Raw genomic sequence first — 16,352 nt, 5'->3', positions numbered from 1 at the left:
GCCAGGTAGGCATCAAGCCTCTTCTTAAAGACCCCCAGGGTAGGAGCCAGCACCACTTCCCTTGGAAGTTGGTTCCAGATCCTAGCTGCCCTGACTGTGAAGTAGTTCTTGTGGATGTCTAATCTAAACCTCCTCTCCAACAACTTATGGCCATTATTCCTTGTTATGCCAGGGAGCACGAGGGGAAACAAGGTCTCTCCCAAACCCTTCTGGTTCCCCCTAGTGAGTTTATAGACAGTCACCAGGTCCCACATTCCTCAAGATTTGATTCCTCAGGAGTTAGATTCTCTCCACTTCTAAGAAAGTTTGAATTTTTTTTATCTCATAAAGAAATGTAGAAAAGAGCTATTTTGTTTCTCTTGCAAGTTATCTTTACCTTTCAGTTTATTAACAGATCTCCATTTGTGTTCTGCAGAGTTTTCATGCAATTTGTTTTCACTGTTCTTTAAGCAAATCCTTTCTTCAAAACTAAATAGCCCAAATTACTCATTGATATGTGCCTACATTTTTCTTGCCCCTTTGTGGTGTTGCCCAGTACTTCCAGGATTAAGTATATTAAACTGTTGTGTCCATTCCTTGTTTGCTTTACAGATGATAAAATAAACAAGGAATTGCAAGTATTAGATTTAAACTGGAGGATCAGTTTTTAGGAATAACAAATACCAGAACTAGAGTGGGTAAGGTGTGGAGTTGGGACTGAAAACAGCAGACTTTCAGGAGTAAATTTAATGAAAACATACATGTAGAAAAAGCCAGAAAGATTATATGAATTGTGCTCGCATGGATTGTTTCCAGAATCTGGTACTCCCTAGTATTTGGCAAACACAGCCAACGGTTTCTTTTTGTTTTTTGAAGTACAGCCACTAGATTAACCCCACAAAAGATAGAATATAGGAAACTACCATAAGTATTTCAAAACATTATGCAACATACATAGACATTTACTTAATTATCAGTCCTAAAAGGTGGTTACAGATTTAGGATTAGAGTTAGCTAGTGTTTTTCCAGTGCACTGTAAAGGGTACAGCTTTAGGGTACAACTAGCTTTCCTTATATTATATTATATGCAATGTATATATTCTATATGCAGCTTAGAAACTTACTTGATAAATTATGACTAAGAGTAAAGCCTGAAGTTCTCCAGAAAACCAGAACGCTTTGGCTTTCCTTGTACTTATTGCGCTGGGTGTGAGGTAAAAATCAAGAACTTTTATAATTTAGATTGCTTTTTTCATCCTGGTAAAGGTCAAAGTCCCACCGTCCCTGTTTTTCCTTACTCGCAACTTCTGGGAGGAAAAAAAAAAGGGTTTTTTTGCTGACTGTAGGGAACAACAAGTTAAGGTATAACTCACACATTACTGATTTACTTGCATAGGATGATATTACTTTTTTTTTTAAATCCAGCCAGCAGCAGTTGAAGAATCTTCATACAGATTTGGGCAGTCGATTGGATGAATCTTTATCCATCATCAGTGAAAAAGTACCTTTCAATGACACAAGTAGGTACTGCATTTTCTTGGCCATTCAGCTGAAGGAAATTCTTTCCTGGTGATATTAGTAGGCATTGTATCCCAAGAAACAGGAAGCCAGCTGTCTGAACTGCCTCTATTCAAAATAACTAGAGTTTGTCTAGCTGATCAACTTAACTTTGATAGGGAACATTGATTGATTAACAGGATTGCCCCATATCCTCCCAAAGAGAGTTCTTTACATAGTTGTAGCCAAGAAATCTCTCTGTCAAGGAAAATGTGCTTGTTAAATTACTGCTGGAAAACCCTATTTTCATATGGCATTACAGAATTTCTGAATAAAGACCTAGCTTCAGTGTCCCACAGACAAACTTTAATTTAGTAATGGCAGTCTGTCAGCTTGCCTAGGATCAATGGGAAACCATTCCTCGGCCACAGTTTCTTTGTCGACAACTCTTGCCCGTATTAATGTGTAAGGGTGTTACATTTCAAACGAGCAAACAGTCATTTAGATGTAATGTGTCCTTTTCCCACGGGTGCTTTGTCCTTACTTGAATTTCTTCAACAGTAGGAAATTCAAGCTGAATTCTTCTGTATTTTCTAAGCCCTGATCCAGTCTCTCAGGTTCTTAAGCAGGCCTTATGATTTTCATGGTGTTTTTCTCCTCTTCCCATGTTTGAGGAGGTAGATTCAACCACTGAACCTGGACTAGTCATAGGGCTAGTCCGTCCTGGAATTTCACTCAGAACTCTGCTGTATTTTCTTCTCTGCCGCACTTTCCTCTTGCCCAAGACAGAAAGGCATGATTAATCCTGCAGGTTATAGCCAGAGCCTTTTTTACAACTTAAAAAAAATTGAAGCTATTTTATTCTTCCACAAATAGATATTTTGGTTAACGGTGCTCTGTAGAAAATGTTTCAGGCCTGGGACAAGGAGCCCTGACCTGGGCAAATTGCCTTTAACCTTTCCCTAATCAAATTAGTTTCTGAAAATCTGGGAAGTTGACCTCTTGAAGAGCCTGGGGCTTTCTGGAAGATCTTCTGGTAGACTGTCCCAGAACTGGGCCTTCAGGTTTCCAAGCAGCCTGGGAGGCAAAGAAGCATATTTTACTCTTTGAAATGATGTAACATTTCAGGGTGAGGATGATCTGGCTTTTTCAAAACATAGCTGCACAGATACTTTTTGTGACCGCTCTTGAGGCTTTGGTGCTTTGTCCTGTTTAGAGACCCTTCCCAGCCTCTCCCAAAAAAAACCTTTTCACACAGGTGAAATTTGCTTTCCTAATCAGCCTTTGTTTCCTTGCTGCCTGTTGAAAGCAGGTCTGGTATCTTTGGATAGTGCTAGCTCATTTGAATCACCATGGTGTGATCCAGGGGTGTCAAAGATGAGACTCATGGGCTATGTCATCCAGCCCCCAATGCTGGTCCTGTGTGGGGCCAGTCTAGATATGCTCAATCTGGCAGGAAGGGGCAGATATCCCAAATCTCTTACTTTAGAGTGGGCACTGGATCCAGCCTACAGGGGTAGAAGAAGGACCCCCATGGGTTCCCTGTGTGCCAGATATGGTGCCTGCTTTGCTGGCTCGCGACTGTGCCACACGTGGCACCTGCTTTAGCCAGGCCAGGACCCATGTATGCAGCATCCACCCTGGACTGGCTGGAGCAGGCACCACATGTGTTGCAGTCCCAATCCATCCAGACCAGGGACTGCTGGCATGGATCCAGCATGTGGGGGGCCAGGAGTAATTGTAAATCTGATCCTGCCCACAAAACTGGTCATCTGCTCTTCATCCAGCCCATGGACAGGTCTGGGGCCACTCATCAGACTGATGGGGTCAGGTGAGTGTCACACCCCAGGTGTAAACCGAAACCACTCATTGCTGTCCAGTCTTTGGAAGAGTGGTGTGTTCACTATGCTGGATTTCCTTCTGAAGTGTGAGGTATCAGTGGGGGTGGGGGGTAACTTCCTGTTTATGGGGAAATTGATTTAAAACATGGCTGTTTCTAGCAAAATGGATGGGGAATATTAAAATGCTTCTCTGAACCCGTGGCCAAATAAAAACAAAATCACTATATCTTTTAATAAACATTGTTGGCTTTGAATTTGCATATATTTGAAAGTGCCACATGTATGTGTTGATAAAACCTGCTTGTAAATTAGTGATGGGTTTTTACATTTCTCCCACCTGGAATAATGTCTTTGATATTAAGCATGAGCTAGCTGATTTATTCTTTTTGATGAAGCACAAGAGAAAATTACAAACAAAGAATAAGTAAAAAGAGTTGTTAGTCAGTGACAGGTTTTTACTCTCAAATTATGTGGCAAATCTCATTAACTATGAAAAATTTATGAACCTAAGCATTTAATCTGCATTACTGAAACATGCCACTTTATTTCAAACAAATACATTTGGCACAGAGCTGCTGCTGAAAAGAGAAAAAACCCAAAAGTCCATATGTAACTGTCAGGTTTTTTTGTCTTGTAGAATCTAGTCATTATAATGCTCTGAATGTACCATTGCACAACAAAAGATATCAAGTAAGTAGCTTTTTTTTATGGCTTCATATTGCAAAGGTCTTTTGCTATAAATATGATGACTTATGACAGATGCAAATATGCACAAGATTTGGGAACACAGCAGTTGCAAGTTAAAAGTATAGCTATGAGGTTTCTGTTGCTGGGAGATGAGCATCATGTTGTCTTCAGGGCTTCTCTCTAGTATCAGAAAAGCTATTGACTATATCTAATCCATTTGTCCTTGCCTAATGCTTATGTGTGTCTTGTTCCCAGTTTATCATTGAAGGTGTGGATTCATATGGTTTGTATAGTAGAACTGTATGAAGCTTTGGGCGCTGATTTGATTTGGAGGAGATTTGGCCCGATTCAGTGGCCAAATCTCCAAATCCGAATCAATTCAGGGAACCAGTATAAAGGTCTGAATAGATTTGAAGCCCACCCCAGCTCCCTGTGCTTTGTTGGGGGGAGCCTTGACTCACCAGGTGCTGCGAGGTAGGGGGGTCATCCCTGCTGCCCCAGACTGTCCCACACCACATGGGGGGGCTCTGCATGAGCCTGCCTCCTGTCCCTCCCCCCCGCTGTTCCAGGCCTTCCATGGCTACCCTGCCTGCCCCAACTCTGGCCCTTTAAGGAAAAAAAAAAAAACCCAAAAAACCCCACCTGGACTCACCAGCCCCTGCAGTGGCCTTGGGATTTGGTGGGGCTTGTGGAAGCAAATTGAATCGCTGTCCCCCAAATTGACCAAATCCAAAGTGAATACTACCCACTTCACACAGGCCTGTTGTACAGTACTGCTGGGGTTAAGAAAAGGAAGAGGAACCACTGAATGCAACATCAGTTGCAGAATATAGCCATGAACTTCTTGTCCTATTTTGTGGCTGAGATTTGACTAGTTTCCAGTTATTGCTCAGTGCTAGGGACTAACGGAATCAGTATGAGAAGCGATCTCCCTTACAGGCTTATGGGACTGTGAGGTTGACAGACTGACCCTGTAGTACAAAACCAGATGCATACTAATTTGTTGACTCTAGTTTTAATGTTTGCAGTGCTGCCTGGTATAAAAACATTCTTAGAGAAGTGCTATACAATTTTAAGTGGGTTATTGGTTCCACTACCTACACATTAAGATGTGCATTAAAAATATAAGTGGTTAAGTTCTTAAGTCTGTGTCATATATTTTAGGCAGCAATACAAAAGCAGACTTTATGAAAGCTGTAGCTAATAAAACATACCCTTAATAAAATTTATTTAGAGACTTATTTAACTTTTTTTTTTTTTTTTTTTTTAAGCTAAAGTTGCGAGACCTTGCTGGACAGGCACTTGCTTTTGTTCATGATCTTGTGACTGCTCTTCTGAACTTTCATACTTACACGGAACAAAGAGTTCAGATCTTTCCCATTGATTCTGCCACAGACACTATATCACCACTAAATCAGAAGGTAAATTTGACTGACTTTGGCTAATACCATTCAGAAATTAGAAGGTATCTCTGAACAGTCTTGTGGGAAGGTTATCTTTTGACCCTTATCAGGGAACAGTACTGGCAAGTTTCTGAGGGAATAGCCTTTCGTAGGTCAAGGAATGTTACCATGATGCGAGTCCTTGGTTGTGGGAGAGGGTCTGATTACAGATTGGCATTTTTCCCCCCCTTATCCCTGTGCCTTCACTCTCTGACATAATGTAGTGGTAAAAAGTGTGTTCCTACCAAACATTAAAATATTTGTGCTTCATCCTTAGATTTGTGAGAAGCAAGGATTTCTTAGGGTAATGTTTGTTGGACCAACTACATAGTTAATCCAGAGTTAGACAAATTCTTGAACACAAGACATTCTTCTTCAGATCTTACATTTGAAAACTTGTTTAACTCTGTCCCAGCTGTGCAGTTGGTCCAATAAAGTATTACCCTGAGTGATCCTTGCCTCTTGCATAATTCCTGGAGCATCATGGCTATAATGTTACTCTAACAGTCCTTAATTTTGCCAGTTCCCCTTAATTCAATCCATGTTTTTCCATGTAGGCATGGTAGATAAGCACTGCTTTCCTTTTATTTGTCAACACTACATTTCTACATAATTTTATTTATTTATTGTAGGACCCATAGAGCATATTTGATTGGGTGCTATTGTATATGTTTATCAATTAAAAATACTTTAGGAAAAATCTGCTTATTATGAGCATAAAAATACATCTGTTCAGCAGATTTGTGCTAAATTATATGGGATCATGACAGTCTAAAGCCACTATTACTGTTCTTATGTATCACCTAATAAAAATGCACATTAAAATCGTATTTGTTCTGAAGAAGATACCTGCAAAATAAGAAAGTTGTTGTCAGAACATTTTAAAGAGACTTTTTAAAAGACTTAAAGACTTACTGTGTTTTTAAAAAAAGTAAGAGGGTTCTGTGTGCTATGCATGACTATTAAAATGATCTCCCCTGCCTCTGTATAGGGGCTTGTCTCGATATTCAGGGCCCCTGTTCTTCCTTTACCTACGTATCCCCTTATAACAGTGGCAGAGTTTAGTGCCCTACAGAGGTGGCTGCACATCTTTGTGAAATTCCTGGGGATTTTTCAAGCTGGAAGGTGTTATTGATGTTAAATATTAAGTTGTTTAATCTGGAGAAGGTTTGTAGAAGGTCTCAGAAAATGCCACAAAAATCTGTTTTTATATTCAGTTCTCGCAGTATCTTCATGAAAATGCATCATATGTTCGCCCCCTGGAGGAAGGAATGCTTCACTTGTTTGAGAGTATTACAGAAGATACTGTGACTGTGCTGGTAATGGTTTTTATCCTTTTTTTTTCTTGATGAAAAGCAGATCTTTACTGTGCATATGCCTCTTATGTACATTATTATCTTTTTCTTAGGAAACAACTGTGAAATTGAAAGCCTTTTCAGAACATTTAACTACATACATATGTTTTCTCAGAAAGATTCTTCCTTATCAGTTAAAAAGGTACCTTTTTTTTTTTCCCTTTGGCCTGTTTAATTGGAGTTCTAGATTCTAAGTGAATTACTGAATTGCTCACAGATGGAGTAAGCAGTGTTTCCGTTTTGTTTTTAAAACAAAATCGTGGTTTTTCCAGTGAGTCTTTTTATGCCACAGGTGGGCCACAGTTGTCAGGCATTTTACCTCTTTTTCCCACACCCAAGAAGTCTAGAAACTTTACTTAAAAAATGCCAAGATTCTCAATGCTCATAACCGGGCCTTTAGAAAAATAAAAATAGCGTGAGCCTTTTGGCAGAATCATGAAATTTGGCAGCAGTAGAATCGCTTTGAATTTCAGCCTACTGAGATCCTGGACTTCCTGGTTCTCTTCCAATTTTGGATGTCATGCAATAATTGTATCATTGTAGCCAGCATGTCTTTCTTTACAAAAAAAAAAAAGAGAAAAAAAAAGAGAGAGATAAAGAGACAGACTTGTGCATGCCTCTCTCTTTTTACAGATCTTGTCTCATGTTCTCTATTTATTCCAGTGCAGAGGCCATATATTCTGTTTCATTGGTTATGATGAGAAAACAATCCCAAACTATTGTTTGGCTGAGGGAGGAAAAGAGGCATGCTGGAGGTCTCCCTGTCCCTACTCTGTGCCCCATCCCTCACCACTCCCACAAAAAAGTGCAACCAGTTTATTGGTATAGCAGAAGGTTTCTAAATGGATAGGGGAATACCCCACCCACTGATAGCTCCATAACATTTTCCATGGTAATGTATTGATCCACTATCTGGGCTCCTAAGCGCTATGTTGATAATAATTATCTTCAGTAGCAAAGTAATAACAAGTTTGTAGAAGATAGTGAATAACCCCATATTATTTGAATTCTTAGTTGATCCTTAAAATAAGTTTCAGCTCACTTCTGTCACTTGTCTTTTCTGACTCAAACATTCCTAGTGCTGTCTTAAGTTTTATCAAAATCTTTTCTGAAAATCAACTATTTGCTGGACTATATACCCACTCAGTTTTAAAAATAAATTCATATGTTCCTAGTTTGGAAGAAGAGTGTGAATCTTCTCTTTGCACAGCTGCTTTAAGAGCTAGGAATTTGGAGCTACACAATGATATGAAAAAGATGACTGCCATCTTTGAGAAGTTAAACGTGTACATTAGCCTTCTTGCCTTACCAAGTAAGTGTCCGTTTTGGCTCCACTCTGGAAAAGTGAAGGGTGCTAATGTGTCCCGTTTTTGGACCAGTTTTACCTCTGAAATATGAAACAAAAAAGGACTTGTACATGACAACTCATGCTTTCCTAGAAGTATAAAATATTTATAGACCTACAAGTCTGTAAATATACCTTGTAAAAGAAAAGATTAAATGGGCTGTGAGTTCTTCGTATATTTGATGTTTGTTCTTTGTGTTTTTTTTCTCTTGTGGGTTTTTTTTTTAAGCCAATACTAGAGTATTCAGTCTTTGGAACAAAAGCATCCATCATTCCAATTCAACTTCCAGAAAAAAACAAAGTATGCCCCAAACCAGCTTAATTTTCGATGATAGTTGTGTATACATGCAATATTCTATACTATCTAAACTCAGTATCAAATGTATAGAATCCAAGACAATTTGTCTACTTTATATTTTGATTCGTGAATTGACCTGAACTTTTGGTGGGACAAAAGTGGCTTCTAGGGCCATATTAAAATAGCTATGTCGGTTAGCATTGTCTAATCTTCTATAATAGCAACATCTGAGAGAAATCTGAAGTTTGGCAGTCTTTGACTTGCTTGAGGTTAGCCAAAAGGGTGTTAACTTTTTTTTAGGTGTTAATGCATTTAATCAACACAAGTCCATCTTCCATGGTACCAAAAACTGAAATCTCCTACAGGTAGTCCTGCTATTCAGAAACCAGATTATTTTTAGGATTAAACTTTTTTTTTTTTTAAACTTGATCATAAAATCTATTTTCACTTTTTTCATTTTGTTTTAGGTGTAAAAGCAGAAGGGCTGCTTCGGACAAATTATGGTTCAGTATTTGCCAACATTGCTGCAGGGCTTCATGAATTTCATGAAGTTATGAAAGGTGAGACCAATTAAGTGGTAAAACTCTTAAAGTAGACCACAGTTTAATTCTGTAAAGTAGGGAATATGTATACACACACACACACATGCAGTAACATAAGAAATGCTATAGTGAGTCAGAAGACAGGCCCATCTGTGCCTTGTATCTCTGGTAGACAGCAAGTAGGGGAGAAAGTTATGCAGTTTAGCCAGACTGATTTGTTCCCTGCTCCTCTTCCCCCAGTTTCCACTATTTAGAGACCCTAGTTTTGTAAACGGGCACAGTTTACAGCCAAAAGAACCAAAAACCTACCAACATAATTTGGTTTGTAGGGTTGTATATGCCTGTTGTGCTGCTGTGCCATTCTGCTTTGTTTTTGTGAGTTGGTATTAGACAAGTGTTCTGGGTGGTTCAGAGGGCAGCATTTTTATAATATCAGTGCTCTGTTTGCTCTTATGAAAACAATACACAGTGTACCCACTTATGAATTGCATTGACCCACAATTACAAACTTCACAACTGATTTAGTCTTAGCCATTTGAAACTAAAGGGTGTCTTTTGCTTTTTTTTTCCCCCCTGAACTTAGTTTGTAAATAACTGAGAAACTTAAAATCTGCTCAGCCTTGGTACTGGCACTCCTAACTTTCTCTCTGAAACCATAGTTATCTCTGAGTAGACAGTACTATCTATGGGACTGTTTGTTTGTTTTTTCCATTAAACAGTGCTAGCTGGTCACTAACTGAGAGGAGGGAGGCAGTTTTTAACTCTTCAGGATAAGAGCTGTTTTACAGTACATGAGGACAGTGTGGAAGTCTGCCTAACTACAGACTGACAGAACTAATTACCTCTCTAATGGCATGTTTGGCTGTTAAGTTTTTTTTGTTGCCAGTGAGAGAGGTAAGCTTAGTGACTTATTTTAGTGATACTGTACCCTAATCAGCTCTTATCAGCAACATATACCCATCTATAATCTTAAATGAGGTAATTTTTAATGTTCAGTTTTAGTGGTAAATTGCTAACAGTGTTGTTATGTACTACAGAGTTCTTGTCTCTTAAAATGTTGAGATTGCTGATTCATCTTACTTTTTTTTATATATATATACTCTTTACCACCTGGACAAATTATCATTAACACAACAGTTGTATAAACATCTTGAGAAGCATAGGAACACTTATTTAGAGAGACTAAGGGATTGCCTGCCTACCAAGCAAAGGCTAGGGTGCAAAGGAGAAATAACATTATGAAAAGCTACGTAGGTGGTTTGGGATTAGATTTCCCACATAAGCATAGTTCAGAAAAAGTAGCTAGATATTTAACTCAGTGTAAATATTTTACCCACAGGACAAAGCAAGTCATTTTTTTGTTTAGGATTTGGTTTCTAAAAATGCCCAGTACCTGGTAAGCTGTCAGGGGCTGGAATTTGTATTGAAGTCAGGGGAGGAGTTGAGGATGATCCCATCCTAAACTGAGAACAATAGCAGCTCTTTCATGCATTTTTAGAAGCCCAGCATGGGGATGACACTCCCTTTGGCAATCTGGCCATGAAGTGTGGGGTACAGTGCACAGTTTAGCTTCTTAAATGGAATTAATGCCAGACTTCTCCGGATTTTACTGAACATAAACTGAGGCATTTGTTCTACAGCAATGGAGGACTGGCCTTAGAAGTATCCAGATTAATCTTTCATACAAATCATGTTTACAGTAAAATAGTTACAACCTAGCAAAAGGGGAGAGAGATTCAGAGACTGAGGAAAGGAAGAAGAAACATTGATTGGATTTGAAAATAAAGATTTGCTTAGGTGTGGACAGCACAGCAGGTAAGAGTACAGCTGCATGGAGCACACTTGTTTGGTGCTCAGAAATTTGCCTGATGTTAAATTCTTGTAGCCCTTTTCATTTGCTGTGAATACTGTGCTGCTAGCATCGTTGAAGCTGGCTAGATCCTGTGAATTTGGAGGCTGCTTCTAGAAACAAGGTGCTCTTGAGTAACAGGTTAAGGAGCCTTAATGAGGTGCCAGTACTTTGAAAACAGGCCGGTCCTTCATAACCTAGCCAGCATGCTTAAATTGAACGAAGTGCCTTTTTAATATTGAAATCCTTGGAACTGTGCAAATGATTGGAGGTATTTGCACAATTTAAATGGCTGCCTTCCTTACCTGTGAGCATTTCAAAGGGCTTTTATTGTGTGATGTAATATGTAGACAGTTACTACACCTTAATTTGCTTTTCATTATAGAAATTTCCAAGCACTACGCTCAGAAAGCTACCTTAGAACATGAGCTTCCAACAGCCACTCAGAAACTTATAACTACAAATGACTGCATCTTATCATCTGTGGTGGCTTTAACAAATGGAGCAGGCAAGGTAATGTTGCTTAGCCGTAACATGATGGAATCATGAATCAGTATTTAAAAATCTTTTGAAAAAGTTAAGCAAGTACATTAAGATTGCAGGAAGTCACTAAGTACGTAAAGAGCTGATTTATTCCAAGCTATATTTAGCCCTCATTTCAAAAGTTGTTTGAATGTTTGCAGTGTTGATGCATTTTTGATATCATCCAAAGGCGCATATTTAAAAGGTGATCTGCCACTTGATAGTGGCACCTGGGTAGCAGTTCTTCAGAGCCGCTTTATCTGTGTTTGCTGCTCTGCCATGAACTTCAGTCCCACTGAATGTTCTGTTTCTTTTTGAAGTAGCTGTTTTGGTGTGTACCATATTTTCTATTTAAAATAAACTCTATCTTGACATGTCTAGATTGCTTCATTCTTTAGCAACAACTTGGACCACTTCACTGCTTCACTGAGCTATGGGGCAAAGGGAGGAACAGAGTTCATCAGCCCTCTATCAGCTGAGTGTATGCTTCAGTACAAGAAGAAAGCAGTGGCCTACATGAAATCTTTAAAGAAGGTATGTATTTAGCTAGGATGCTTGGAAAAGGAAAGTGAAGTATAACAATTCTGTTATGTTGGACATGACATTGGGATGTCATCTGGATTGAACTTTTCTTGACCATAAGCACCTAAACAGGATTGTTATGGGAATAATGTTGGAAGGAAGTTTGCAGAGCACGCAGTTGCTAGAAAGAGTCAGAAATGAGACTGCAAGCAGGTACTGACTCTGCTGTTTACTAGATTTTTGTATCATGATCAACTGCTGGGTTTCTGGGAAGATGTATTAGCTTTCTCTTTCTGAATGAAATCAGGACCATAAGGTGAGGAACATTCATATTCCACATGTCGTTCCACTGTGTAGGGACTGGAAACTGTTAGGTCTGTGGCAGATGTTACACTTAATATGCGATTAACCAGTTAATTGCATCTTAAAGTGTAATCTAGTCAGACATTCACACAGTTAATAGTGTGACAAAAACCAAAGCCATCCACAAAATTATTACATAGAAAATTTATAATAATTTTGTGACTGGTTTCCACTGCACCTCAAAATAAATATGTGGCCAGGTGGACTGTACCGGGGCTTGAATGGGCCCTGGTGTGGTCCCTACCTGTCATTGATCAGCTGATTGTCAGTTTGCAGGGATTGTACTGTGGCGTGTTTAAGTCCTGGTGCAATCCTAGTTCAGCCAGTGATCAGCTGATTGGTAGCTCCTCCAGTGATTCCAACCTGGTGGGTCCCCAGAGCCAACCAACAAGCACCTGATTGTTGGGCATCTTTGCTGGTTCAAACCTCAATTGTGCCCTGCTTGCCAGTGTAGGGGGAGCATAGGATCTTGATCCTGGGCTCCCCCTGCACTGGCAAGTAGGGCTTGATTGGGACCTGATTTCCTGATCCCAAAATTGCATGTCCTGGCATAAATGTGTGGCATGGCAGGAGGCACAATTGTTGGAGTTGCTGATTGGATCCCATCATGCCTTTAACTGAATGTCTGTCAGTCAGTGGTCTTAATGGATCCAGCAACTAAAAAAAAAAAGGGACGAAATGGGTGGAGATTCCTTTGTATAAAAGGACTAAACGATGCTTTCCAAATAATGAGAGAAGCCAAAATAACAGAGTATAGCTACATCTCCCCAAAGACTTTCTGTTAATCTTTATTACTGCTGCTGTTACTTAAGACTGCTGATAAATTTAGCTGTCGTTTCAGTTAAGTCATTTTCTAATCAAATGAACTTTGAACTGGCACATGACCTATACTAAGAATTTTAATTGATTATATATTGTTTGTTTGGAACTCAAACTGCCGTTGCATTAGGTTAAAAACGGAATTTAATCCTCCTGAGAGAGAAAGGGGGGAAAAATGTTTTGGTGGGGAAGCAGGGTAAGGCAGAGAGCAACAAGAAATGAATGTGTGCAGAAAATACATGCAGGGATTCACTGCCAATGCATGTGCTAACTTTTTTTTTTTTTTTTTTTACTTTTCTTGCAGCCCTGTTCTGATTCAGTGCCTTATGAAGAGGCTTTGGCCAATCGTAGAGTTCTTCTCAGTTCCACAGAAAGTCGAGAAGGTCTTGCACAACAGGTAATCTTGGGTAGAGCATGTGTCAAATTTGTATGTAAAGCGCATGCTCTCCATGTAAACATTGCTTTTATATTGAAGTCATACAGGCTAAATATAATTAATGTACAGCACTGAATAAACTTCAGTATGAATAATCATTGATTTTTAGCACATCTAATGTTGTGTGCAAGCTAACAATATTACAGATAATTTGCCTTCTCACAGTTTGCTACACTGTGCTGTCTTGTGACTGACTTCAGACTAACACAGCTGACTACCCTTCTCAAAAAAACCTAACCCTTAATTGGATTAGAAGAGAAGGGAATTTGGTTTGGCTGCAGCATAGCTCAGACCATAAATGTGGGAATTTTGTTCTCAGTTGCTAAACAGATTTTTATGAGTTTTTCTCAGAAGGGAAGTACTAATCTGACAACCTAATTAAACTAATTTGTGAAATTACTGTAATAGCTAGTAAGCAAACTTCCTGCTAAATGAAATTTACATTATTAATTGCATCAGCAAAGAATCAAAGGCAAAGAATGATAAAATACAGCACTTTGAGAGTGCAGCTCACTTGGGCTGAGAGTTAGACAGTTTTGTAAAAAATAATTGGTTTATGAAACAAATAGCATTCTTCAACACAAGGCTTAATTTAGTTTGTAAATTTACAATCTCTTTTTGTATTGGAGAACTGCTTTTTTTTATGCTAGTTGAACAGTATTATCCCTAGGGAGGAGTTCTGTTCTCCTATAAACATAACCCTAAAGATAGGGCAGGCCAATAACCAGCACCATGCTGCCTTTCCTTCTTAAAAACAGAAGACCTCTTATTTTGGCAAAATTTGGGAATTAAGATATGCATTTTTTTGTATACCATATTTTTCATTTCTTGCTGAGTGCTGGGTTTTGTTTTGTTTTTTTTTAATCTCTTGTATAATTTTTCAGTTTCTACTGTCTACAAGTTTCCTCCTGTTGGGTGTGTGTATTTAGCTAGTGTTTTCAATAGTATGCTGTTTGATCTAGCATTTTGGTATTGCCATTTCCTCTCTTGTATTCTTGCCTTCATGCTGCAATAATACAGTCATTTTATTGAAGAATATTATATTTAAGACTTAATTTTGAAAACTTGTATTTTGCTCACATGAAAATGGTCATGGATAGGAAACAGTGCTCTATACCTGTAAACTTAATTATTTCTCTCTTGGAAAGTATGGGACAAGAGAAAGCTAAGCAGTGTTTATAGATCTCAAATGGACAATTATTCTTAATACGTATAAATGTGAGAACCAAACATCAATGTTATACTTCAGTGGTAATCTGACAGCTAGTTCAGAGGTGTGTAGGTCATTAATGAGTTTGTATAAATGTTTAATGAGTTTGTATTTCCTGTAGTGCTGTTGTTTGTTCTGAGTGTTACTATTGAAGAATGACTCCTGATCCTTTTTTGAAGGATTGCTGCATCTTGACCTGATTTACATTATGCACGTCTGCTCCTCCTTTTTTTGTTGTTGTTGTTGTTACATGGCTTTTGGGTTCCTAATGTTAAAACTGAAACATGGCTTGCTGCAGCTAGGGATGCAGCTGTTGAAATTTCTGCATGTGATTCTTTTATTCCTGACCTATAGCTGCTCTGGATTTCACTTGAATGGAGGACTGCTAGTTTTGCAAACTGTTGTGATGTGAGCTGATGTCTACCAGGGACTAATGAAACCATTGAATTTTGTTCCATTCATGACCTAAGCCACATTTCTACCTAGAATGTGGTTCTCTAATCATTAACCTAATGTACCATCTAATTTCCTTTACCTATGAAGCAAGTTTTTGGACAATGTTGTCCTTAATATATTTCCTTCTGATTCTACAATTCAGACACTTAACTTCCTTCCTTAAGGTCCAGCAAAGTTTAGAGAAGATTGCAAAACTGGAGCAGGAAAAAGAGCACTGGATGTTGGAGGCCCAGCTGGCTAAAATAAAGCTAGAAAAAGAAAACCAGAAGCTAAAGAGCTCACTTAGTGGGCAGCTGATTGAGCCAACACAAGAACCTTCTGTTTTGTTGAATGCTTCTGAACAACAAAAGGAAGAGGCTATAGAAAGGACTCTGAGGGAGCCTATGAAAAGTACAAGTCTGGTAAGTGACTTCTGTCCAAATGTCTTTATTTTTCAGTATTGAAGGAGACTCATCCCTTTCTACTTAAAAATAGCAGCTTCTTGGCAGTAGTGTTTGAATATAATGATTGGAGTTTTTAATGATTTTCAGAGTTTAACAGAAGTAAAGCACTTGTTGATTCCAAGTCAAGTTGCCTGCAGTTGTCTTTCTTGAAGAATTTGGGTCTTACTAATTTGGCTTACTTTGTTTAGCAGTGTCACTAGTATTACTTAAAGATCCACAGCATTGCTTACTAAAAGGGAGCATAAATACTGAATCTGTGTACTCGTACTGATTTTGAAGAGCTGATGATCTGGAAGAGGTAATCCAGATCATTGGCCTGAAATATTTGTATTTCTCCCCATAGTCAGGTACCAATGTAAATACATTTTTTTTAGCTGGTTCATGAAATAAATGCATTCTAGGTCAGTAAATTTATCACCAGGATTGCTTCTCTTGAGCTATCTTCTAATTGCATGCATTTGCAACAGGTCTGGAGTTCTGATTATCTGTTAAGCTTAAAATCAGAACTGACTTGCTATTACACACTTCGGATATTCATGACTTGGTTTTACAAATCTCTTGGTGTTCTTCTGCACAATCTTCACCTCACTCCTCTGTATTAGTATATCTTTCTTTCCTTTTTTGTGATAGTCTTCACATTCTTTCTTTCTTAGCTTAGTTTTTATGCTGACATTTACCAAGTCATATGAAATTATTTTTGCTCTTTTTTTATTGTAACATTTATATTTAAGCCAGCTGTTTTTAAA

At 38.6% G+C, this 16,352-nt stretch overlaps 1 protein-coding gene across 3 annotated transcripts in view; it reads left to right on the top strand.

The window, feature by feature from the left end:
* Positions 1-16,352, top strand: part of PPP1R21 (protein phosphatase 1 regulatory subunit 21) — a 38,579-nt gene that overhangs the window by 10,123 nt on the left and 12,104 nt on the right. For all 3 annotated transcript variants that reach the window (XR_002103566.1, XR_002103565.1, XM_019549341.1), the window contains exons 7-17: positions 1,405-1,499; positions 3,955-4,007; positions 5,276-5,425; positions 6,664-6,765; positions 6,855-6,943; positions 7,977-8,113; positions 8,912-9,004; positions 11,221-11,348; positions 11,739-11,891; positions 13,366-13,458; positions 15,328-15,564. Coding sequence is in view for 1 of the 3 variants with exons in the window: in XM_019549341.1 (XP_019404886.1) it covers positions 1,405-1,499; positions 3,955-4,007; positions 5,276-5,425; positions 6,664-6,765; positions 6,855-6,943; positions 7,977-8,113; positions 8,912-9,004; positions 11,221-11,348; positions 11,739-11,891; positions 13,366-13,458; positions 15,328-15,564 (1,330 nt within the window). In the remaining 2 variants the exon portion in view is untranslated. The remainder of the gene's footprint in view (positions 1-1,404; positions 1,500-3,954; positions 4,008-5,275; positions 5,426-6,663; positions 6,766-6,854; positions 6,944-7,976; positions 8,114-8,911; positions 9,005-11,220; positions 11,349-11,738; positions 11,892-13,365; positions 13,459-15,327; positions 15,565-16,352) is intronic.

This window comes from Crocodylus porosus, unplaced genomic scaffold (genome assembly GCF_001723895.1).
Source record: "Crocodylus porosus isolate Cpor-Errol unplaced genomic scaffold, CroPor_comp1, whole genome shotgun sequence".
Taxonomy (NCBI): Eukaryota; Metazoa; Chordata; order Crocodylia; family Crocodylidae; genus Crocodylus; species Crocodylus porosus.
This window is presented reverse-complemented; position numbering and strand designations above follow the sequence as displayed.